The sequence below is a fragment of the Ptychodera flava genome, chromosome 3, assembly GCF_041260155.1.
Source record: "Ptychodera flava strain L36383 chromosome 3, AS_Pfla_20210202, whole genome shotgun sequence".
Lineage (NCBI taxonomy): Eukaryota > Metazoa > Hemichordata > Enteropneusta > Ptychoderidae > Ptychodera > Ptychodera flava.
In genome coordinates this window covers 39,633,541-39,660,860 of record NC_091930.1, presented here as the reverse complement: position 1 = coordinate 39,660,860, position 27,320 = coordinate 39,633,541, and the positions used below count along the sequence as shown (strand labels likewise).

General features: G+C 38.5%; 1 protein-coding gene across 2 annotated transcripts; it reads right to left on the bottom strand.

The window, feature by feature from the left end:
- LOC139129984 (DDB1- and CUL4-associated factor 8-like) lies at positions 1–27,320 on the bottom strand. 2 transcript variants are annotated; one of them, XM_070695693.1, is made up of 12 exons: positions 27,232–27,320; positions 25,680–26,647; positions 9,439–9,498; positions 8,778–8,858; positions 8,021–8,115; positions 7,542–7,649; positions 6,860–6,990; positions 6,203–6,310; positions 5,461–5,591; positions 4,812–4,931; positions 3,948–4,064; positions 1–3,293 (listed from the first exon to the last, which is right to left on the bottom strand). In XM_070695693.1, the coding sequence occupies exons 2-12, from the start codon at positions 26,571–26,573 to the stop codon at positions 3,180–3,182; spliced, it is 1,959 nt and encodes a 652-aa protein (XP_070551794.1). In that variant the 5' UTR covers positions 26,574–26,647; positions 27,232–27,320; the 3' UTR covers positions 1–3,179. The 2 variants fall into 2 exon arrangements, with proteins under 2 accessions (XP_070551794.1, XP_070551796.1); XM_070695695.1 differs by having other exon boundaries at positions 25,680–26,670; positions 27,232–27,277.

The window sequence follows — 27,320 nt, the reverse complement described above, 5'->3', positions numbered from 1 at the left end:
ACTTTCAAATTCTTTTTTTTTCTCACAAATAAATCTACTACAAAGGAGCATAGGAAAAATATTAATTCGTATCTACTTCAGACACTTTCACTTGTCGTATTGAACTGAAGGGCGCCACCACGTGGCGATAATTAATTTTATTATTCTTCCCTTCAGCCATGTAAATTTAACTATCGTGAGATCACTGGAGTTCTCACTGCACCCCTTTCCAACCCCAACCCCTGAAAAATATTAACTCTATTTTGATTGGTTGCTTTTTCAATTCTGGTGAAACGTTCACCAAATCCACAATAATAATTGCGCAACTTGGCGGATGTTGTATGTTACCAGGTTATCTCATAAAGTAATGTCGAGTAACATTCAGGTTCTATTCTGCCCTGTACTATCACACTAGCCTCACAATGTGTTGAAATCTTTTCTCACAGCCAACCGAAAAAGTTCACTGAATTTTAATAGTAATATGCCTGTATCAATAAGATTCCTTTGTCAACTTTACGAAAGTGAATTTAAGGAATCTGCTCGTAACAATGGCATTAATGCTGTGTTACATTTGCTGAAAGTTCTGCGAATATGACAGAAAATCAAACAGTTTTTGCATGGTTCCTCTAAAATTACAGGTTTCAGTTTAGCTGTTGCACAAACACAGAGGAATCTCGTAAAGTTTCTCACTTGACAAAGAAACAATAGCAATTACGGCTTCGTATATTACACAATTCAAAAAAGAGCAAAAAAACACAAATCACAAAATCTGATAGGCCACAAAATGACAATGAACCAATCTACCCCCTTGTAAAATGGAACTGTCCATGAGTGTATCATAAACGACAGTGAGGAGGAGCATCCTATTTTTGCTTTGCAAGTTGCTCGGGGTTCCATCAGATCTCTGTCTCACTTAGCAGTACTACTGGGGACAGAGTGGATTTTAGGCTGAAAGAAATTTCACCCCATGCGTCAGTGTTGACACTACCTATGTAAATAATGATGGGATCCTGGCACATCAGAAAATTTTTTTGACAGTACGACAGACATACCAGCACACTCTGTGTCTACCAACGAGTCTGCTGTTAAGCAGAAAAAATCCAAAACACACCAATTAATGAGTATCTCAGTAAAGAAGCAAGTAATATTTTGAATAAATTCTGAGCAACAAAAAAAAATTACACAAATTTTTGATATATATATATAAACTCTCTGTTAATTACATGAAAAAGAAGACAAAATGGAGAAAACTTGTCTCTTTTCCCTTCCAAAACTAAGCAAGCTAGCCATTACACTTTTTTCTTTTAGCGGTAAGTCATGGTTCAATTTCTGGCATGTCCATGAAAACAAAGGAAAAAAGTAGCTAGAAAGATTTTTTTTTTCTTGCATATTTTGTTTTGCAAGCCAAATGCCCTGTGTGCACTCAAGTCACACTTCTACTTATCTTCACTTTTCTGGAAAGAGGGAAAAGAAAAATGATTATCAATCAAACTTTTTTATTCTGATTTATATGCACAATATATGAAAAACACTGTGCGGCTGGTTGTGCACCAACCAGTGTTTTCTTTGAATAATTCAAGCCATGTATGTATGAAAAGACTCGAAGAATGCAATGGCTGAGTGAGGAGGAAATATCGCCATAGAGGGCGCTCTTTCACATGGTCATCACAAAGTTTGCAATTGCTGGTGTTGTGATGCTACATACTTGTGAAAGTTTTCTTTGTACATAAAGCAAATTACCTGATGACTTCTCAGGTATTGTACTCATAAGAATCAATCTACAAATCACCAAAAATAATTTCTATGAATTGAGTTTTGACTTTGATTTTTGTGAAATTTCCTTGCAATTGACAAGAAACAAACAAAACTAAGCTGTTTTCACAACATACAAATGTTGATTTACGTATTTCACAAATTGCTTGTATTTCTCATCACTGTCAGTAACAAGAAAAGATTATCCTGATAAATCCTTAATTACATGTTAATTTATGCAAAACAATAACAAGGAAAATCAGCAATACCCATCTCAGCTCCAAAAAGACACGTCAGCTGGACAATCTACTTGGCCTTGTATTTGCTTGAAAATTCTTATAGATTCTCACGGAGAGTGCATTCTCAACTATGTGCTGCTGCAGTAAGATGTAGAACCATATTATCGTTATACTTTAAGTATCAACTTAACTCCTTTCATTGGAAGGGTAAATGTTCCACTGTACAGGAAGAACAGCCGACATTATCGGTACTTTGTGCAGCGCCCCCTTGAGGTCACATGTCAACTCACCAAGCATTGTACTGAGATGTGACCTTTGACCTAACTAGCTTGCCAATAGAGACTCTAAATGTACATGAGAAGAGTTGCCATTGCTCAATGCCGCAAGAACTCAATGAAATGCCATTGTCTAAAATTGCTGACCTTGGGGGATCACAGTGCAGTTTCATGATGATTGGCTGATGGACAGCCAATCAAAGTTTCTGCTTTGAAGTGCTAAGCTTGTTCAGTGTAAAACTACAAAAGTTTTTTAATTACTGGTAATTGACACGGTTTGAAAAAGTATCACTGCTTTATAAATATTTGGCTCACTTTCCATGGACATTTGACAGCATAGTGACACTGTTAATACATAAAAGACATCAGGTGAAGCCTGTACATTATCAGTCTTGCATTGCCTTCCTGTCACAGAGTGTCAAATCACCAACACTAATGATGAACAAGTCATTGTCAATGACATAGTCCCCACTTTGTTAATGACTTTGGAATCCACTGTTGGAAATGAGAGTCACAAATAAACAGGTATATGTAAGAGATTAAGAGTAATCCTTGTACCAAATTTGAAAGAAAAATTGCTCCAGGCATCTCTGAGAAATTTGGGTGAATGGACGCATGGACGCAAGAATGACCAAATGGACCTAACAAAGTCTATAAGTCCCCCCGGACTTTGTCCGAGACGATTTACAATGATAATAATTATGGCGTGCCATCACTGTGGTAAGCTGACATTTTCCCAAGGGAGCACCTTTTTCCAAGTTTTGTACTCGACATTCCTGTACACTTTAGAAAACTCCGAAACCAACAAGAAATTAAGTTGAAACTGCTCAGTACAACGATGATAATTAAGAAGAGACGCAGTATACTACCAAGAAATTTAGTCATTTTTTTTTTCTGCGCCAGCCTGCACTTCTCCCTGATCCAATATGCTTGTTTATGACTGTGCACACTGAACTGGTTCAGGTAGTTCACCGCTGTCGTTAGAGTCGTCGGAATCATCCGATTCGCTGCTTGAACTGTCGCTGTCTCGTTCACCACGATCCCGAGCCTGTCCGAGAAACGATTAAACAAGATATTTTATGGCAGCTCTTGTAAACTAATTACCTTTTTTTGCTGACCTTGTTCAAAATGTTTGGTTGCATTCTTGTTTTCCAGACCTACAAGCTGCAACTTTTGGAATTCACTCCTGACCTTAATTTTACACTTAAATTTGTCAATATACATGTACACACTGAAGGATGCCTATACAAGCATTACTGATGCAGACTGGAACTACATATGCACGTATTAGTTTGTACAATATAAACACGACACAGATTCGCCACTCAAGTAAGGCTATCTGCATACACATATACATAAAACAATGTGCATGTACATGTATGTAATGCAAATTTGTACTGAAATTCTCACAGAAGCACCACATGACGTCCTCCGCTACATCATATGGCACAGAATATCCTAAGCGGTGAAAGTGTGTACTCTGTGCTATATGACCAGTTTTTGTACATGGTGGGAAATTTAAATGAAGAGAAAAAAAACGTCGATGGACTTGCCGATTCTCTCATGAATCTTGTTGTCATTCAGGAAAATGCAACTTTGTTTCACATAATGGACTAACAGAATATCTGAGAATATTTCAAGATACTCTGATGTCAGTGAATTACACAGAGATGCAGAACATTACATGGACCTATAAACTCACCTGTCTCCTCGCTCTTCTCCGTAAATGATGCATAATGTACCATAGCATGTGTCCGTCTATCATGTCTGGCTCACGTCGTCTCTCTTCGTCCCTTTCTTTGCGATTGGTACGTTTGGTCTGTAGTGTGGATAAGATACAGAAAGACATATAACACATACCACTTTTTTTTTATTTAACGCCATTCTTTCCGTTCAATTTGATAATGTGACAATACTGGACCTGTACAGAGGCAAATGGAGCTGAAAGGTCTATGGAGACAACAACTGCACATTTTCAGAACAATTTTCATCTTTTTTTTTCCACAGAACGTGTATATTTTCCTACCAATTTTGCCAGAGCATTTTGAAATGAATGTTACACATATTATCAGCCTTCCAACATAATGCGCTGTGTAATGCATCTAATTGTTGACAAATAAATTCTGGTCTGCATTAAAATTGGGTTATTAACACTTAGAGTGCTATAATTTTTTCCTGCCAAAATTGTAGTGCAACATTTTACCAATTTTTAAATTATTTTGTAATTCTGTTGATAATTTTGGACCGAATGGATATCACATATCATTGGCTACAGTTTTTTATCAAAATTATGTCAAAAATCTGAAAAAAAATTGACTGGGGTATATTTTATAAGGGTGACAAAAATTGACTTTGGCGCTCAAAGGGTTAAAATAACATCAAACATCATGCATATACAGGCTGTGTTGACAAATTGAACACAAGGCATACTGACAGAACTTTAGGGAGTAGAACAATAACCTGTATTTCACAGACAGAAAACATTGTGGGAAATAAATCTATGATTACAGATAATGGAGCTGTCAGGGGATGTATGGCTGTTAAAAAGATTACATATTTCACATACTTGATTGAGATCTTCAAGTTTGGTGGGTTCCTCTGCAGTGGGTGCCCAGATCTTGACATCATGGTCCAGTCCACTGGTAGCTAACACGCTGTACGTCGGGTGGGGCTCCAAGCAGTTCACCTTGTCAGTGAGAAAATGGGCAGAATTTCTCCCGTGAGATTTTAAGAATACGTACCTCAATGGCTTGTGTTATGTTTTAATTTTTGCTTAAAAGACACAGAACCCTTGGTAAAGGCAATGGTTCTACTGCAGAATGCAAAGAAAGCACAGTGGTCTACACAAGTATGTCTACGAGATATTGTGATGGCGGTGCAAGCTAAACCATGTGTACAAATGCGCATGGGAATACATATTTCTGTACGCGTTTGTGCACGTGGCTATGTTAGTACCATGGTCCGTTTGAATTCCAGGTTTAACTCATTATGGGAAGACTTGTACATTTATTTGATCAAAAACATTATCCTTTTCTTTCAATCCAAAGGTTTGTATGAACTAATCTTGAATTGCACAATCCCTTCCTGTGATAATACACAAACAGCTCCATCACTGAAGACAACACAGTGACAGTGTTGAAATACCAAAAACTGTGCTGGCCTGTAAAGTGGTTGGTATTTCAGTTTTATTGTAGGAAATGAAAAGTCTGACTTACCACGCCCCCTTCATCTCCCTCCATGAACTGTACAATCCTCTCCGACTGCTTCTCCCACAGATAGACGTGACCACAGTCACTGCCACTCACCACAAACTCACTCTGAGGGCCATAGAAATTCACACCTTTCACTGAAACAGGCACATAAGGGAGTCTTTATTAGCTGACTGAACAAAATATGCACTACTTTAGAAATGAGGAGCTGTTCTAATCAATTTTTCAAGGTCAAAAACAGGTGACTTTCATACATTATATACCAAACAAATCCTGGTCAATACAGCATAAAATGAACACAGAAGAACACATACATCAATTACAATATCACAGTGTCTTCAAAGAAGAGTTTGTCGTAGCAGTCATTTTGGATATAAAGTAATCTGTATGACACCTAGCCTGAAATATTGAAACAAAGGAACAGAATGTGAATAAGAAAATTGTTTCACTTTGCCTTTCATGTAGTTCAGAAAGTTTACAGTTTGAAGACCTGAACTTGAAGTAAGCCTGACCTGAACTTGAAGTAAGCCTGAGTCATACTGCTGACGTTCTCAGAAAATCAACTTTAATACAGAAAGCAACGTCAGGCTTGTTTCATCAACTCAATCGGTGATGTTTGAAACATAATGACACTAAATACCAATCAAATCCTACATTCAAGGGGGAAAATGTGTCATCTTTCTGACATCATCATGACAAGTCACCTGGGCTCTCCTAGGTGACATAACAGAGTATCTTGTCCACATACCTGTGGCATTGTTTCTATGTCCTTGGTATCTGTGGATGTACTCAGCTCCATCACTGTGAGTGCTGTCAAACAGATAGATGTCTTCATCGTTGTAACTGGCCAAGATTTCTATAAACAAACAAACAAACAATAAATAAATAAATACACAAAACAATCAAATACTAAATTAATTGCTTGTAAACAGATCCACACTCACCATTGATAACAATAGATTTAGGCCAAACCACGGTGGTCAAAGGGTTGAAATATATCCAGCCAACACAATCATTTTCATCACATGATCTTTTTGACTTTTTCAATCCTGTTTTGCTTGTTTGAAGGTTTACTTTTTTAACAAAAGAAATAAGCACCTGACTTGAGGCCAACAAATGTAATCAAAACTATATTACACGCATATCGGAGGCAGAAGAGCTGTTTAATCAAACATGCTACAGTGTGAAAAGAAGCTTTCAGCAAAAAATAGGCTCACCAAACTCTCAGAACAAGAAATGCAAAAGCAACTACACATTGCCAACTGGTTCAATTCCACACTACAAACTCCCAAACATCAACATCACACATTTACCCTGGTGAACACTTCCAAGAGAAATATCTATTTAGCATACCAGTGATGTGATCATGACATCATTAGAAACCAGGTTTGTTTGTCTCTCTCACCTTGGCCGTTGTAGTTGTAAACCAGACATGTAACGTTGGCTCTGATGTCACTGTCCGCAAGGTGATGAGGACAAAACTTTTTCAGAAGGCCATCGTTCACCTCCTCTGCTATTTTCCTTCTATCATACACCCTGACAACAGAGAAAGAAGAAAACCCATCACCTTTAACCTGCTCACCCCCGTTCCACGTAAACAGGTCCATCATCATCACTGACAATAATGGGTTTGGATCAAACCATGTTGGTGAAAGGGTTAAAGGTATACTGTCACATGTTCCAATTTTGCCACAGTAACCATGGAAAGCAAACCTAACCAATCACAGATTTTAAGCGGGTGGCCGCTTTTTAAAAACAGCGCCCTCACACGGGCATTTTGAATACCAAGGAACACCCCTTTGACCATATATGGGCATATTTAGATTACAGGTGACTGTATACCTTTAATGAAAACTGAGATAAATATGGAGGTTCAAACTGATAAAATGTGCCTTGAGAGAATTTATGACTGAGTATATGGTACAAAGACGTGCATTTTGAAAACCCCATTACAGATATCATTGTTTGCTAGGCCTTAGTAAAGAGACATGTTTATATTTATCTTCAAAGTATGTTTTAAATGCACATATAATTATTGCAAGCATTCATATCCACTGAGTCTAGGCAAGACTATACTGGTACAGTACCTCACAAAGTGATCCCGTCCACCGACGGCGAATTCATGGGTATTCATCGGGTTGCTGAAAATCGTATACAAGGCAACTTTCTTGTCCCCTTCTTTGGTGCTCACCAACCTATACAAATGAAAATACAGATAGGGCACATATTATGACAAAGTTACTGCATCGCTCATGGGATTCTAAATTGCAATTCTGCTCGGCAACTTTTGACAGAACAGAAAACAAATACATTGCAAATACCATGTGTATCACTTTTCCAAAGAAAATATCATGAAAATGAAATTATGTTAATCAATTTCTATTCAGTCTTGCTCTATACCTAAATGGCTCTGGGGAAACAATGCATATGATGTTTTCTTCAAAACATGTAAAATTTGCAAAAGTTTGGTCAAAACAGAAACTTGATATATAAGAGCCACAATTTTAAAAGCAATTTCTTATATTAGCCAATCACAAACTTCAATACATGATGAGGTAGGACTCACTTGGTTGGTTTATCTTCTCTGAGGTCAAGGCTGAAGACCAGAGAGTCTTCCCCACATGAGAGGAAATTCACTCCAGAGTCTGGTTCCAGAGCCAGCTATGGGACAACAATGTTAGTCCTTGTTATAGAATGCGCTTCAGACGCTCAAACTTTTGAAATTTTGTTCTCATCTACCATTTGTGGGGGTTCATTTTAAAGGTCTTGCAGGGAAAAAAATTGTGATTGTTTCAGCATTTTGAAAATTGAAAATTTCATTTTTTCTCCACAGAGTTAACACACGCATGGCAGCCATTTTGAATATTAAATATTGGTGCGTGTTCAGAAATTTCTTTTTCCAGTACAAAACTTTACACAGTGACCTGTTTTTTATTCTTGATTTGGTGAGACGATGGTTGAAAGTTTTAATCAGGAGAGTTTGAACAAAAGTTGAAGTCTTTCATTTTCAAGGCACATACTACCTCAACGGAAATGATATGGACAGACAGATTTTTTATATACCTGTACGTGATAAATGCCATTGCTTCCAATACTGATACAAATAATATTCAAGGAAGCACAGCAGAAGTGGGTAAAATAACCATACTGACATTTATTCATCGAGAATCTACTCTTCTGGATAGTTTTGTATTGATCCTGCCTTCCCCAGTCTGATACAGTACACACATACAGTACCTGCTTCCCCTTATAAGCCCTAGGCTACCTACCTAGCCCTTGTAGTAATCCCATCTGACACAGTAATTGACTATTTCTCAACTCACCTTGTGTGCTGCCCCTCTGTGTTGGGCTATCTTCTTAGTGCCTTTACACACACCAGTACTTGAGAGATGGCCCACACGAACCTGCATGCACATCAGAGAAACATAAAACATCAAAACGTCTCCAATATTTATTGTCTTGGCAGCTTTTACTATTTCACTTTTGATTCTGAAGGTGTAATACAACAGAAAGCATACAAAATGGGTCTTCACACCAAATTGGAGTGATTTGATCTGTACATTACATGCATTCGATACGATGAGTACAGTTGATTTTGCAGAAAACATCAACATTCTCCAGTGAAAAATTCTTATCATTTTCCAAGGATGAGAATTCAATCACAGAGGAGTATGATGCTTTGCCTCAAATTTTCAAAGCTCTATTTTTTTGGAATCAACCTAATTTAGATTATATGCTCATGTTCCTTCTCTCAACTATTCTAAATACAAAGGTAGTTTCCATGGGTTTAAAAGTAATGATCTCTCTCTCTCTCTCTCTCTCTCTCTCTCTCTCTCTCAAACTCTCAAACTCTCTCTCAAACTCTCTCTCAAACTCTCTCTCAAACTCTCTCACACACACTCTCAACTCACACACTCTCTCACAAACACACACAGACAAACAATTCAACACAAAGTACTGGTACACAGAATATCCAAACAGTACCTGGCCATCCCTGGCACAGCTTACAATGGTAGTGTCTCCACTGTAAGGCATGAACTTAGCCTGCAAAGAAAATGGAAAAAAGTTACAAAACCATGCCTGGTGTCTTTTAACTTTAATGTACCACCAACATGACAATCACTTTATTAACATGCCAATCACTTTTATTGTCATGAAATTTTCCAGGGAGAAATTGGTACAATATGCGATGTTATGTACGTCAGGTTTATCGCATTCACAGTAATTTATTGTTGACATATGAATTCTAGGCTAAAAATAAAATGAAGTTGTAGACATGAACAGTGGCCATTGAGACTTGGAAATTGTGCATTTTGTAATCATTGTGGGAGTATGAAAAGAAAATGATTTTGGGAAAATGAAAAGAAACTGTCTTTTACAGTCATAAAATATACTGCAGGGTACAATGGTAGTGAAAAGTTACAGATACCAGAGCCATAAACACACTGACAAAAAGATATGATATCAGCTACAGTTATTTGAATATTTTTTCCCCATTATTTTCATAATTTCTGTCACATCAAAGGCTCAATGCATTCCATATAGCAAGTTGGACAGCCTAGGAATCAGATTGAGAAATTCTCAGCCAATGATCGTGTTTATTGTATTTTATCATTTAAGCCGATTCAGAAGGTAAGGATACGCACACAGTACTGTGCTTGCTGATGATATACAACATTATCTGAGGTTGACATCAAACAGCATAGAATAAATAAACAAGTTACAGCATGTGCCTTATGTCTTAGATATGTTGAAATGACAGACGAAACTTATCTGACGCTGCAATGGAGGACTGTGGCTTCAATTCAAATCTATTCCAGGTTAATAGGTCAATGAACTGTTGCCACAACATAAACAGTGTTCTCCCCAGGCCATTTTAGCGTAGCGGTCCCGCTACGCTTTCGCCTCTCCCCGCTACGCTTTCATTCTCCCCGCTACGCTTTAAAATATTCCCGCCATCCTTTAGTTCACACGCTCTGCGTAGCTACCAGCTGTTGCATGCATTGTCTACACATTAGCGCTCACTGCAACTTTCAACCTGGTGAAAGAGTGGAAGGTGTGAAGTATGGTATGCGTCCGATAAGTTGTCCGTAAGTGTTGAGAGGAACGTTAAAACAATAGAAGAATCGGCTGGGTTGTTCACAAGTTTTCATTCTACAACGACTATTACGACCAACATTCAACAAAGACCTTTAGTCGGTATACATCGAGGACAAGTATTCACAGAGTTAGGCGGTGTAGCACTAGCGGGGCCTTTGATCACATTCCCATGCTTTGATCAACGAAATGGACCGCAAAAGAAACAAAAGAAGCAGTTGACTAGTGAGGTTGATTATGATTTTGCAACGATGATCTTTTTTTTTTGTCCGAATACGATCACGATCGCGATCGCGTTCACATTGCACAAATTCCAATATGGCGGCGGCCATGTTGGCCGACGTGTTTATAACTAGGGATTTTACATGAAATTGATAGACAGCTACAATAATAATAAATTATATATCAAAAGAAAGCTCTCTTCAAGACCAATTGATTGCATTTTGTTTGATGAAAATCGGTTCAGTACATGCAGAGATATGTCCTGTTGGATTTGATAAAAAACTTCTTCCCATTTAGAAATTATGCCATGGTAGACACCTGTAGTTATCATAACCACCAGGTGACCCCATTTTGAACATTGTTTGAGGAAACTAGAATTGCAATTTCTTGTGCTTTTTGCAATAACTCAGGCATTTCTTATCGAAAATTGATGAAATTTTTTGTGGATATTGCTGATGAAATGTTCAATGGTTTTTTATTTTTATAAATGAAAAAGCTTATTTAGAATGCTGCCTACAAGGTAAACAAATAAACAATACCTGTAAAAAATCAAATAATACCTGTGACATTGATCGCTGTATGCATTATGTATTGTGAACACCAACAGATATATGATAATCATATTCCATCATATTTACTTTGCATATATAAAAAAAGTTATTTAGATTTATGTTTACAAGGTAAACAAATAAACAACAATACCTGTAAACAATCAAATGATACCTGTGACATTTTAGAACTTGATTTGAATTTAACAAAAAATTCTTTTAGATTTTTTAAAATTTGAACTTTAAGTTCGAAATTTTTTTAAATTTTTTGTGTGATTACAACTGTTATTAAATGATTATGAAATATGTCTGATTAATGTAGATTTTAAGTTAAAACAATTACAAGAACTTTTCCAAAAAGTCAAAAAAACTTCGTTCTCAACCCTTTGTCAATGCCGTAAAACAGCAACACGCATTTATAGAATGAACAACTGCATTTAACTGGATGTAAAGTTAAGCTGCCCCCGAAATAACATAGACCCTCGAACATGTCGAAGTCAGCGGTCCGAAATACAAACCAGTATAAATACAACTTTTCCAAAGTCAGGGACACCATCAATGAGGAAAGAACAAATTAATGATCTATGGCTTTGTTCTTCAGAGAAAACCAAAATAGTCCCTTCTCGGGAACTAAAGATCGAAACTAAAATTTCAGTATAGTATCGGCAAAGTGTGTGGTGCACGTGCGTATGCCTACAGTTGTACACTGCAGTGCAGTGCTGGCTTGACAACTTCTCAGTGTCTATCGAAAAATATCACCCGGAAGTCAAACTACTTCGAACAAGATAACGTTTGAAAGGGTAAAGTATATTTCTCTAGATCCTTGCGTTAGATAAGAAATCAGACAAATCAAGCTGCAAAATCATGAACGTCGGAACTCAGCTTAGACCTCCTGACACAGAACATGCGGCGAAGCGCCGATTACTTGTATGTTATTCCTGGGAGTGCCCGGATGTAAAGTTCGGGTGAAACCATACTCGCTAAAAAGGGCCTTAAGCATCATTTTTCGCATCGTCAGACTCGTAATTATTGCAGAATTACAATTAATATTTATCATAAAATTAATTTTGGGGCCGAACGTTTAAGGAAATCAAGATTTTCTTTCAAAAAAACACAAACGAAACACAAAGTTTGATCACAGATTGAGTTTTTCTCGGCCGATTTTAACGTTCGCCCCCTCAAAATGAAGCCCATGATCTCTACTTTCGTACCAACCCTAAAAAATAGTGATGCGATCAGAATAAGTCATGCGGAGAGCCTATCAAAGAGGTATATGTTCGATCTCCTTCGCGGGACATTTGAGGTCACGGCACAACGCTCATAATGGACGCCAAAATCGCCGGTACGCGTGAGTTTGTAGTCGTGCTGTTTTGCCATTTATCGTAGTATAAAAGTGAAAATTTCCCAAAATGAAGTTAAAATAATAATCTTCAACACAACAGTTTCATTTTCTCTGATTATTTGGTCTATTTAAGAATTAACACGAAAGTTCGGACTAGACCTGCATCGAACGCGTACGTTCAACACAAATGTCACGTGACCTAAAATCCCTATTATAACGTGTTGACATTGATCCTGGCGTCGCGTGTGGTTCCACTCTGACACGTTCTCTGAAAGATTTTACACCTGATTTTCGAGTGATTCTAGTCATACTTAGTTCATGTCTTGTGATCATCTTGGTGGTATTTTTAAAATGAAGAATCGAACGACGATGTTCAGTAGCAGTGGTAGTTATGCGGGGGGGGGGGGGGGGGGGGGGGGGGGGGGCCGCTGGTTGAAATTGATCCCCGTGATGAAACATTATTCGCGGTGTTTGTTGTTCAAAAATGATATAAAACTCAATTACATTTGAATTGTATAAAGCTTAAACTTGTGAATTTTCCTCTTTGTTGGCAATTTTTGACAATTTTATTAGCAGTATATGTATTAATGATACTCAAATCAGACGAACCACTTCTTGCTTTCAATCTGAACTTGCTTTACTGTTTGAATCTTCTATTTTAATTGCAATTCTACTATACTGTGATGATTTATTTAAGTGTAATAAAGAGTTTCCATGATGTTCAAATTGCATACTTGTGTGTTACCATTGCATTTTGTTGTGAGTGTTTATGAATGCGTGGGTGCATGTGCAAGCTTGTACCCATATGCAAATATAAATTAATGATATGCAAATGATTATGCAAATTAGCCGCTACGCTTTTGCTTGATCCTGGGGAGAACACTTGTTATGTAGGTCATTTCCCCACACTCATCATGACCTGAGTTCAATTAGTCTAGAACATTCTCAAGGTCACTACCCTCAGTGACCTCACAACCTTGAATTCAATTAGTCATGTTGGAATGTTCTGGAAAGTTGATTAGTTGCGTAAGGGAGATAATTTTAGAACAGTAATTAGCATGTCAATAAAAGTTCTAGATTGTTCTTATATGCCTTTATAAAAGGGACGTGCACAGCTTCCAGTCAGACTTTTGGGATCGTGTCTCTTGTGTGTTACTAAACTCCAGCAGTAGTCATTCTCAAGACTTTTCAAGACCTCTCTGCCAACGCTGGATTTATACTGTGGACTTTGTGCAACTTCAAGCCTGCAAGCCAAAGGACTGTTCATTCATCCAACTGACTGTTACAACTCTGAGACTGGAGCTTTGCCGTCCCAGCTGAGATAAGTGGTCTGTACACTTTTAAAGCTTGTACTCTATCCCTGACTTAGCAATTAGTTTTATTTTCGTAATAAATTTTGTTTAAACGTTAACTGCTGAGTTCACCCTTTTGTTCGTTTTCTCTGCACGTAACAAAATTGGGGGCTTGTCCGGGATTCGAATATTTTGAGCCGTTTGACAACATTTTGCCTGCCTTTTCAAAACTACTGTATACTGTGAACTCAGCAAAATTCAATCATGGCGGAATTCAAGCCAGACGAATTTATGGATGACCTTGATCAGGACGCATTTGATTCCCTCAAAAAAGACAACCTCATTGCACTGGCCAAATTCCTTAAAGTAGATGTCAAAAGATCTATGCGCAAGCGGGAAATACAGTACCACATTGCAAAACATTTAGTTAATTTAGGCCAATTTGAGGAATCCACCTTGAAAGATTATGAGCCCGAGTCTACCTTTGAACTAAGAAAATTAGAATTAGAAATGCAGACAAATTTGGAGATCAAGAAACTAGAATTACAAATGGAAAAAGAGAGACAGGCATTAGAAAAAGAAAAAATACAAATGCAATTACAAATGGAAGAAAGACAGAGAGAGAAAGATAGGCAGGAAAGATTAGAAATGGAAGAAAGACAGAAAGAGAGGGAATTGGAAATGAAAGAAAAAGAATTACAAATGGAAGAAAGACAAAGGGAGAAAGAAAGAGAGGAAAAAGAAAAGGAAAGAGAATTAGCAGAACACCGACTGCAGTTAGAAATGAGACGTTTAGAGCTTAGAAAGTCAGGAAAATTCTTCCCTTCAGACAGTTTTGACATCACTAAGCATTTCAGGTTAGTTCCCCCTTTCCAAGAAAAGGATGTTGATAAATATTTCCTTCATTTTGAGAAAATTGCTCAGAGTCTGGATTGGCCTAAGGAGTCCTGGTCTATGCTTTTGCAGAGTGCTTTGGTGGGTAAAGCCAGAGAAATTTACATTCAGTTGTCAGTAGAGCAGGCTTCAGATTATGATTCTGTGAAGGAATTAATTCTCAAGGGCTATGAGTTGGTGCCTGAAGCTTACCGTCAGAAATTTAGGGATTGTGAGAAGGTGAAGGATCAAACTTATGTTGAATTTGCTCGAACAAAAGAACAACTGTTTGACCGTTGGTGCTCTTCTGAAAAGGTCAGTCAGAATTATGACAAATTACGACAGCTCGTTTTGATTGAGGAATTTAAAAGGTGCATCCGGAGTGACATCAAGACGTTTATCAATGAACAAAAGGCAGATACATTAGAGGTTGCTGCACGTTTGGCCGATGATTATTCATTGACCCACAAATCTTCATTTCTCAGCAAACCATCCCAGTCCTTTTCATACAGAAACAATGCAGGTAAATTTAACTCCTCCTTTTCGTCCAAGAATTTTTCAAAGGACAGTAGAAAATCAAATGACAACAGTTCACACAGTTCAAGTAACACTCCCACATCATCAGATCCCAAGTCTCAATCTCCTTCTGACAAACAGTTTGGTACACTTTCTTGTAATTATTGTAAGAAAGACGGCCATTTAATGTCAGATTGTTTCAAATTGAAAAGAAAACGTGAAGGTCAAAGTGGTCAAAGTGGATCTAAGCCCACCGGCTTTATTTCTTCATCAACTCGATTAGAGTCTAATAATGTGTGCAACACATTTTCTGAGGTTAAACCCCTCTTATCCCCAATTAACGAGGTCAAAGTCAATTCTTCACAAGATAGCATTATGGGTATTTTCGAGCCATTTATTCATAATGGTTTTATATCACTTTCTAGTGATTTCTCTTCCGCTACCCCTGTCAAAATTTTAAGAGATACCGGGGCTTCCCAGTCTCTTTTGCTGGCAGATACCCTGCCGTTTTCTGAAAAGTCATTTTCAGGTTCTAAAGTTCTTATTAAGGGGGTAGATTGTAATGACTACATTCCTGTTCCTCTCCATAATGTCTATTTGTCTTCCGACTTTGTTTCTGGACCTGTGACTTTAGGTATTAGGCCTTTTTTGCCTTTTGAAGATATTCACCTTCTTCTTGGAAACGACCTTGCTGGGGACAAGGTCATTACTAATCCACTTGTGACTGATAATCCTAGTTTAGATCAGAATCCAGAGCCAATAGAGGAAGAAATTCCCGGCCTTTTCCCTTCATGTGCCATTACTCGAGCCATGTCAAAGAAAACTTCCGAGAATCAAAATACTCTCAAAAATAATGTCACAGATGTTGACTTAAATGACACCTTTCTCAGTCAGGTGTTTGACACGGATCATTCCGTTATCCCTCGTGGATTTGAAACTTCCAGTAAAACTTCTGCTGACCAAAGTCAGACATTTTCTAGATCAAATCTCATTGCAGAACAACACAAAGACCCAGATATTTTGTCTTTGTTGACAGGGTAGATGATGAAGGTAAAACTTCAGATAGCTCTGTTTCCTATTATACAAAATCTGGTATTCTCATGCGTAAATGGAGACCTCCAGATGTTTTGGTTGATGACGATTGGGCTATAAAACATCAAATTGTGGTTTCAAAGCCCTACCATGCTGAAATATTGCGCCTGGCCCATGAAACCCCCTGGGCTGGTCACTTAGGAGTCAGGAAAACTTATCATAAAATTCTCAGTCACTTTTATTGGCCTAATCTCAGGCAGGATGTAGCACATTTCTGTAAAACTTGTCACACATGTCAAATGGTAGGAAAGCCAAATCAGACCATTCCAAAGGCCCCTTTACAACCAATTCCTGCATTTCAAGAACCATTTAGTAGGATTCTAATAGACTGTGTTGGGCCCCTACCAAAAACAAGATCAGGAAATGAGTACATGTTGACAATTATGTGTACATCAACTCGGTTCCCAGAAGCCATACCACTGAGAAATATAAAGACAAAGACTATAGTGAAAGCTTTAGTCAAATTTTCACTTTATTTGGCCTCCCTAAATGTGTCCAGTCCGATCAAGGCTCCAACTTTATGTCTGGTATTTTTCAACAAGTAATGGATCAGCTAGGCATTAAACAGTATAGGTCATCCGCCTATCATCCAGAAAGTCAGGGTGCTCTTGAGCGATTTCATCAAACTTTGAAAAACATGATTAGGACCTACTGTTTTGACACAGAGAAGCAGTGGGATGAAGGAATTTATTTTTTGCTCTTTGCTGTTAGAGAGTCAATTCAAGAGTCTCTTGGTTTTAGCCCATTTGAGCTTGTATTTGGACATACAGTCCGTGGCCCACTAAGCTCGTTAAAGAGAAATTCCTATCAGACGATGATGATTGTCTGAATATTTTGCAATATGTCTCAGATTTTCGTACAAACTCTCTAAAGCATGTGAATTAGCCAGAGAAAATCTTGAGTCATCTCAGCAGTCAATGAAAACCAAATACGATAAAAAAACCTCAAAACGGAAGTTTGAACCAGGTCAAAAAGTTCTTGTTCTACTTCCGGTTCCTGGCAAACCACTCCATGCTCGTTACTTTGGGCCATATCTAATTGATAAGAAATTGAGTGATTTAAATTACATCATAATAACACCTGACAGGCGAAAACAAAACAGCTATGTCACATAAATATGCTTAAGCCATATTTGGATAGGGATACTCCTACTATAACTCAGCCTGTCAGTGCAGTCAGTTCAACCATTATGAAGATAGTGATACTGAAACTGACTTGAGTGAAAATACTCTAAACTCAAAGCTGGGCTCGGTCAAGCTTCAGAACTCAGAAATCCTGGAGAAGCTGGAGTCTACAAAGTTGGCACACCTCCGCCAGAACAACAACAACAGGTGAAAGAACTGCTCCACGAATATAAACACCTGTTTCAAGATGTTCCAACGAGGACGAACGTCATCTATCACGATGTTGATGTTGGGGACAGTAAGCCTGTAAAACAACATCCATACAGACTGAATCCAACAAAAGCGAAATATCTCCAGGAAGAAGTCAAATACCTGCTGGACAATGACTTTATTGAACCCAGTAAAAGTAACTGGAGTTCGCCGTGCATACTTGTTCCCAAATCAGATCACAGTTATCGTATGTGCACGGACTTTAGGAAGGTCAACACTTTAACAAAGACAGACACTTTCCCAATCCCGAGGATTGATGACTGCATCGACCGAGTGGGAAAAGCCAAGTATGTGACGAAATTTGACCTACTGAAGGGATTTTGGCAAGTCCCTCTGACAGATCGTGCTCGTGAAATATCCGCCTTTGTTACGCCAGACGGATTGTCCCAGTACAAGGTGATGCCATTTGGAATGAAGAACTCTCGGCAACGTTCCAACGGATGATCAACGACGTCATATCCGGGCTAGACGGGTGTGCAGCTTACGTTGACGACGTCATTCTGTATAGTGACACCTGGGAGGAACACATCAAGCTCATGCGGAAGTTCTTTGAGAGACTGAGTAAAGCAATGTTGACTGTCAACCTTGCCAAATCTGAGTTTGTATGGGCAAGGGTAACTTACCTCGGACATACTGTAGGACAGGGTGAGGTAAAAACCTGTTGATGCCAAAATCAGTGCCATTTCAAGTTTTCCCATACCAAACTGCAACGACAACTGATGCGCTTTCTCGGTATGGCTGGTTACTACAGAAAATTCTGTCCAAATTTCTCCACAATTACTGAGCCTTTGACTAACTTACTTAAAAAGAAAGTAAAGTTCGTTTGGTCAGAGCAATGCCAACAGGCATTTGATACACTTAAAGCCATACTGCAAAGTGCTCCAGTGTTGTCTGCACCAGATTTCACTTTGCCATTCAAATTAGCTGTGGACGCTAGTGATACGGCTGCTGGTGCTGTTTTATTGCAAGAGGATAGTCATGGTGTAGATCATCCTGTTTGCTATTTTTCACGCAAATTTAACAAATCCCAGAGAAACTACTCTACAATTGAAAAAGAGTGTTTATCTTTGATATTAGCTTTACAGCATTTTGAAGTTTATGTTACTTCTTCAAATCAGCCAATAGTGGTTTATATTGATCACAACCCTCTTGTTTTTCTGCAGAAATTAAAGGCAAAAATCAGAGATTGCTAAGATGGAGTTTAATGTTACAGGAGTTTAATCTTGACATTCGACATATCAAAGGCAGAGACAATTTAATTGCAGACTGTCTCTCTCGTATTTAGAGTTTATTGTTGTTCACTTTCAAGAAATTTTACTTTAGAAAAAAAGAAAATTTTGAGTACTTAAATCCTTTTCAAGATTACATTTGTAAAAGAAAGATTTTTCTTTGAAAAATTTTCTTTTTTGAAGAGGGGGTGTGTTATGTAGGTCATTTCCCCCACACTCATCATGACCTGAGTTCAATTAGTCTAGAACATTCTCAAGGTCACTACCCTCAGTGACCTCACAACCTTGAATTCAATTAGTCATGTTTGGAATGTTCTGGAAAGTTGATTAGTTGTGTAAGGGAGATAATTTTAGAACAGTAATTAGCATGTCAATAAAAGTTCTAGATTGTTCTTATATGCCTTTATAAAAGGGACGTGCACAGCTTCCAGTCAGACTTTTGGGATCGTGTCTCTTGTGTGTTACTAAACTCCAGCAGTAGTCATTCTCAAGACTTTTCAAGACCTTCTCTGCCAACGCTGGATTTATACTGTGGACTTTGTGCAACTTCAAGCCTGCAAGCCAAAGGACTGTTCATTCATCCAACTGACTGTTACAACTCTGAGACTGGAGCTTTGCCGTCCCAGCTGAGATAAGTGGTCTGTACACTTTTAAAGCTTGTACTCTATCCTGACTTAGCAATTAGTTTTATTTTCGTAATAAATTTGTTTAAACGTTAACTGCTGAGTTCACCCTTTTGTTCGTTTTCTCTGCACGTAACACACTGCATAAACATTTTTACATGGACTGACACAGTTTGCCGACAGTCAAATTATTTAGTGTCCACAGAAATATGTATGGTAGGCAAATGATGGGGCTGTAGAAATTGCAATTTCAGTATGCATTGGTAGTCATGTTGACTACCAGATTGTTTTGGTGATCTACATGATAAAGATGGTGGCCATCACTAAATAAATTTCAAGGTCATCATCTGTTAAAATACTTCCCTTTCAAAACGTTTAAACCAGTTTCAATTGTTACTGATTTACTTCAAGTTGACTGTATTGACTGTATTATTGTCCTTCGACAACATCCATTCCACTTGGTGTTGCTCAATATTTAGCTAGTTCTTGTGAGGTACAGGTTTGGATCAACTGGCTTGAACCGTATATGAACTTGAAAAAACTGTTGTCTGAAATTTCGTGATTAAACTGTTTTTAGCTCAGTCACTGTGATAAAGGGAATTTTGTTCAATATTTCTGTGGTGTGATAGTATCCAAATTTCTCATAAGATGAACAGTGCTGGTCCAAACAGGACTCCTGCAATCTCCATATGGTAATTAAAAGTGAAAAAAACAAAAGCTATCCTGTCCCTACTTGTGCAGTCAAAACACCTATAGTTTCTCATTTCGGACTGAAGAAAGCATGTAATTCTCATAACTTCTGATACACTGTCACACTGAAAGCCACACATTTGAACACACTTCCGTTCCGAGATACCGTATACATGTTATCATGCGCTGATGTGAATGTATTGGTGTTGTTCAGTTTTTGAACACGCTAGCAGGTCAGGAGTTTATCTCCGAGTGACAGTTGACTGACCTCGCTGACCTCATGATGCAAATTGGGCCATGTCCTCGACATGTACTTATGGCGGTCAGGAGATCAAAATGGTACTGGGTATCAGTTTGGTTTTGTTGACTTTCTCCTCTGCTCTGAAATGAACTAGCACAGTATTTCAATACAACTGTACGTTGACTGACTAGATGCATAAATTCAAACAGATATATCTTGTTGGGATATACATGCATAAACACAGTGAATTCTTGCAATTTGAACCCAATAATATTGTATGTCATAACAATCTTCACAAAAACCCTGATTTTTATGTGACTTTGAATAAAAGGACCACAGAAAAAAATTCCAATCCCAAACACTCTGATCAAAATGTCACAAAAATGACGAGCAATATGTGAAAGCTCAAGAAAAATTCTTGGTTTAACTGTTATCTGATGCATAGCTGGGTTCAACTGGGCCCTATATATGGCCCTTGTGTACAGTACCAGCTTTACATGTTTCATATATACAAACTACATCACTGTATGTGAAGGTATTCCACAGCATTCCTTGGCAGGACACACAGTAATGTCCTTCCATCAACTACACATAGCTCCCAGGCAAACTTTCATAGAGACTGTTTTCAGAGTTCATGCAGCAAGCAACACACACCACACAAAAATCAATGATGTCACTGATATCTGTGCACATGTTCAAGTTTATCCTCAGTATCCCTCCTCCCCTAACTTGTTTTTTTCTACAGGTAGTACCTTGAAGTTGACAACATTTAGCAAATACCACACCATTGTTTGGCAGTGAAAAGGATTACCCTATGCTTTACTCATGAATGATATACCATCTGTACAGATAAGGATGCAATAATTTCCATTATTTTGACTGTAAATCCGGCTTTTATAGGGGAATTTCTTTGTTTAAGTTCAGGTGTCACAACCATGCATAAGTGGATTGACAAGTTGAACACATACGAATTTCAACTCGATTTGGAATTGATAAGAAATGTACTTCACAACTAGAACAAAATCATGGGAAAGTACATTATCCTGCCAAGTTCATATTTCACCATCAAATCAAGTTGGTTAAAAGTAGTGAAGCAAAACATGTGCCGATGGTGCATTTTAACATAGACTTGAAGATTTGAGGTCCTGAAGACTTAGATACTGTAAACATGATTTGTATGAACTAAAGCTGTGCTATGAGAGACCAGGCCAAGGAGGTGAAAACATACAGTTTTGGCTCGATATCGCTTACGACTGACTTGGCTGACGGGGAAGTGATATTGTCTGGCAGGAAAAGGTGTAAAGTTAAAACTGGTGGAGGCAATTTAAGGCAACGATGGATCAGAGAGCCCTGGTACAATTCAAAACAATTACACAGGTAGTCTAGCATGCTATCATTTTGACTGCAATTCCTAAGGCATAACTGGAATTGAGTGACAAGTGATGCTATGAGGGTGAATCTCTGTGGCCTATGTAAGAAGTCATTCACAAGTGGGTCAAAGGTCACCACTGTTAAATCAACAGTAACATAAGCCATTTAGAGAAAGACAAATATTGTCATGTACATCAGTATTTTCCAATGCAGCCCTCATGTGCCCTTATCAACCACATGCAAATGGCAGCCGTACTAACAGTGATTTCAGGTACACAGGGACATGTATAGATATCATATAAGTTATGGATGGCTACTAGAGCACTGAGGTAACAGAAAAGACAACTTTATGGCTTTACCTGGGTTGAACTTCTGTACTTGGCACAGTTACCGAGAAGTTTACAATTTGCACACAACATGTTTGTTTTATTTGCATTGATAATCTGAATGCAGTGTGCTTCACCTGATTACATGCATAATAATGGGGATTGAGAAAAAATATCACAAGGCATGAACATATCTCTAACTATTAAGGAACACAGTGCCTCAATGACTGATATTCAGACCCTCAAACTTTTACAGTACTTTTATAGTGGGGGGACTCATTTCAAGGCTTACGGAATACAGTTTTCACAGGCTCATTTTTGTGAAAATCGAATATTTAATTTTTCCCCATAGAATGAACACAGGGATGGCAGCCATTTTGAATTTCAAGCATCGGTGAATCTTGGGTAATTTGTTTCTCTAGTTTGTAGGGTATCAAATTTTGCACGGCGACCCCTGATTTTTATTCTAGATTTTGAAAGAGAATGGCTTAAAGATTCCTAACCTTGCTGACAATTGAACAAACATTTAAATTTTTAATGTCAAAGTGCATTGAGCAATGAAGCTAGTATCCCTTGTGTGCACAAAGGCTGCTTGTGTATCTATGGCCAGGATAGGTTCCTAGCTATGCTGTTGACTATAGATACACATGTATGTAACTGTCCTCTATAATTTGAACTTGTATGAGTAAGCAAGGCACGCCACTACTCATTGCTGCATGGAGTAATGGGCAGTGGGTACTATTATGTATCTCATTCCGGAATCTCATCCATCGTGTAAATGGCTTCTGCCGGTTGATGAATGAATGAATGAATTGAATGAAAAAAGGAACAAATGAATAATTAAATAAATACACACAAAATAATGTCAGTGCATGTTAGTTGTGCCTTGCTTGAATAACTGAAAAATATCACGGTATGACACTGTCACAGTGTACATGTTCATGTCTACAATGTCAAAGTATTATGAGGCCCTGATGAATACATTTCTTATGCAATTTTCCACTGGGCATATTGTACTGGTTAGAAGACATTTATATTCAATATCAGATACACAAACTATATTCTAATTGGAGACATCATACCTTCTCCTACGCAGTAATTAAATTATCAATAGTATAATATGCTGCTATGATAAACAGTCAGTGATATTTATTGGCAGAACATCAATGTAAACAGTAGCCATACAAATTGTTATTGATGCATACAGTAGAGTATGCTCAGGACAGAAATACGAAACACAAACATACTTACAAGAGCCTGTTTCTTGGGCTGTCATATACACATTTACTCTTTTCCCTTTTTAATTTTTCATCTGTGACTGGTGAAAATTTAAAGTTTGATGAGATAATTTGCATACATCTGTTGTGGAAGACGTTAGACAATTATTTGTTCTTTTCAGAGAGAGCAGAAATTGTTTAAAACACCACAGTAAATCCTAAACCCTATCGGCAAATCAAACACTACAACAGCTAACTAATTGTGCGCACTAAATGCAAATATTGCTCAGTTATGAACAGTGCCAGTGGCAAAAAACTGACTTCTGCAAATAGAATTTGTGTCTCCCAAGTATACTACTAACCATATTTATTAATGCTCATCATGTTATCTCTATAGATTAATTTTGTACTAATAATTCCAGACGTTTTCTTCCATGTTTAGGACAACGCATTTTACGTTATTAATGACTGTGAAATGTGGTACTGTTTGAAATTGTGAAATTGGTCTTCTTGTATTAACTGGAGACTGACCTCAATAAGGCCTTTGATACCTGACCCTGTTGTGTTCTCAATGAGATTTGCTGTATACAAGATTATATAGCTCATACAGTTCATTATATCAACACTTGACATGAGAATCTGTGCAGTGTCATACCAAGGTATCAGAAAAGTTGGCATATATTGCTACGATGCTTCTCAAAATCCCCTTTATGGATTTTACAAGTTGCACTTTCTACAAATGTGGTTACACATCACATAAATTGAATTCCGTGAAGAGAAGCAGAACCATTCCTTTAACCCTTTCACCCCATTTTCCTGTCTAAAAGTCCAACTGATGGTAGAATGCGCCTCGGGGACAGATATTTGGACTCATACACATTTCCTGTTCTTGTATAATTCTACCACTTGTTGGGTCTCATTTTGAATCCCTCGTTGAAAGAAAATCTTTCGTCGTCATTGTTTTCTGAAAATCGAACATTTTATTTTTCTCCATAGAGTTAATACAGGGATGGTGGCCATTTTGAATTTCAAATATCGGTAGAATTTTGGCTAATTTGTTTCTCAAGTACAACAATTTGCACAGTGAACCCCCCCCCCCCCACCCCCCAACCCCCCGATTTTTATTCTTGATTTTGAAAGGATGTTTTGGTCAGTAAAACTCGTTATTTATTCACGGGCATTCAAATATTCAAGTTCTTGTTAAAAACAACATGTGGGGTCTGTTATGCCTCACTGGTTTTAACTAATTTGACCTGATGGTGACATATGAACTTGGCAGGATCAAGGGTTAATAACCTCTCATCAACAATGACCCATTTACCTGAATTCGCGGTTAAGTTTGAAAGCCTGGATGAATGAATTGACAGAGCAGGCACAAATTCTACATACCACGACCTTACATCACACATTTTTGTTTTGTTTTTTTTCGACCCTCGAGTCCGTCTTTGATTCTTTGAAATCTCTTTTGATCGTTGTGCCTTGCGAACTAGATTTAACGTAGATTTTCTTGAGTTTGGTACTTGTAACATTATTTGAAATAATCAGACGACCCAATTTTTGTGATTTAACGTATCCATTGGCGGGATTTTTACGTAGAAAATTGTTTTGCTCTAAGCCCTGAAAGCAATTTTCTCGCGTGTCATGAAGCCCTACCAGGCATGTGCTTGATGTGTGTCATGCAGGTCTCCAAAAATCGCAGCGTGCATCAAGACAATAGAATGCACTTAAATTCCGATGTTTGTGGAGGGACCCTGCTTATATGTACCCTGGGCAGTGTTTGTGCATCTGTCCCGTATATACAATGACTTGACCAATAATAATGCAAAATTACACCAATGTAAAAGTTTTCTACAATCCTGTGTATTCCATCTATGGAAATAGCCAACAAACAGTTCTTTTTGCATAACAAAAGCCTACTCACAGCTGAACCTGTATCAAGATAATCAAAACTGACACGGGGTCAGTTTGGTCACGGTCCCTCTTTGTGGAGGGACCGTGGTTTGGTGAGACCTGTTGCAGCAGGAGAGCTCTGTACATGTATGAAGTCAAGTTTTCACTATGAATACCACAACTCTGCCCTATATGGGCAAATGAGGGCTACATCATGAAGCAAAATCCAGGGGCACAAACTTAGGTGCAAAACATAACCTACCTGAAATACGTTACTCTTGTGTCCGCTGTGGTAGACAAGGTTTGGCTTGTTCCTGGCCCAGTCCCACAGCACAATCTCCAGGTCATCGCTCCCCGTGGCCAGTAAGTTTCCACACTGGTTGAAATGCAGGGTATTGACACAACCTTGGTGGTAGTCCAGCGTGTGCTGTCTATGAAGTCTTTCAACGAAGCCAACACTTCCCCTGGCTTTCCAGTTGTAACTCAGTATGTTCCTCCCCATCCCCAGCTCCCTTCCACGTAAGTAGGACCAGGGGTTCCAAGTTCGCGGGAGGGGCTTCAGGTCCTCTTCTTTCTCCTCCTCCGACTCGCTCTCGACGTCGGCCGGTGAATCACTGTGTGTTCCGCTGTGTGTGTCACTGGTCTTGCCATCATCATCATTATTATTGTCATCATCATCATCATCATCATCATCACCGGCATCATCTTTCTCTTCTTCAGTGTCATCATCGCTGTCTAAATCACAGACTCTACGCATTCTGATTCGCCTTTTCAGGGATTTCTTACTTTTCCGTTCCTGCGTCTCTCCCATTTCTACATCCTTGCCGTCAGTCCTCTCCTCTGTTTTGTCCTCAGATTCCGACCCATCATCAGGTTCATGGGCTGAGGGGCTAGCAGCAGCCCCTTTGGCGTCACCTTTGCCATCTGGCACTGTTGGGCTCTCTGAGTTGCCACTCACATTGGCACTACATTGCTTATCATTGTTCGAGCATTTGGCCGCCTCCCCCGACGGGTCGCTACAGTTTTCAGTTTTTACGTCGGTCGCTTTTTCCTCTTTGACTTCAGTCTTACAATTCTCTACGTCCATGTGGTTGTCTGTGTGATTTTCGGCGTGGTTCACGCCGCTCGTCTCCTCGTCAGTGACAGTATCCGCCATCTTGAAATCCCTGAGAGACACAAAGCTGGCCCTCCGAGTCAACGGTACGTCCGACTACAGCGAGAACCTCACACCTGAGCGGGACGTAACGAACGTTCTGGAAAGTTATTGCGGTAAAAGTTGTCCATGACTAAATGCAACTGTGCATTTACACAGCAATCATGTAGCAGGCAAAAAGAAAATACGAAATAACGGGGATAGCTGTCTTGCGACCTCTCGAACTCTCCGCGCAATGAGCAAGTCGTGCAGCTTGCAGTCTGCAGTGCATCCTGAAGCAGCGAGCAGAAATGAGAAAACAACACTCAAATAACGTAACAGCAATCAAATTTTTCGAACAAATGCGGTAAATCTTACATGCGAGATAATCAAGAGCCACAGCTACTCTGCTTTGGCAAGCTTTCACGCCCATCATTTAAATCGCGAGTAGTTATTTTTTCGCGAAATAACCACATTACTTCATATCGCCATTTTGAAAAGACATGTCGCAACGATCTCAGCGAGATCCAAAACATTCCTGCTCGTTTCATAAGGAATTCTTTAAAAGATGGCTTTAAACAGTCGTCCAATTCGATAATTAGTATCTAAATTGGCTTAATTTATTGTAAGATATACGTTTTGCTGCAATTTTCACCGATGTGATGGTTATTTTGGGACCTACCTGTGTCACATCATTGACGAAATAGTTTGTTCTCTTCTGTTTATGTCGCATAATTTATGCAGGGCCATTCGAACAGAAATACAAGTTAC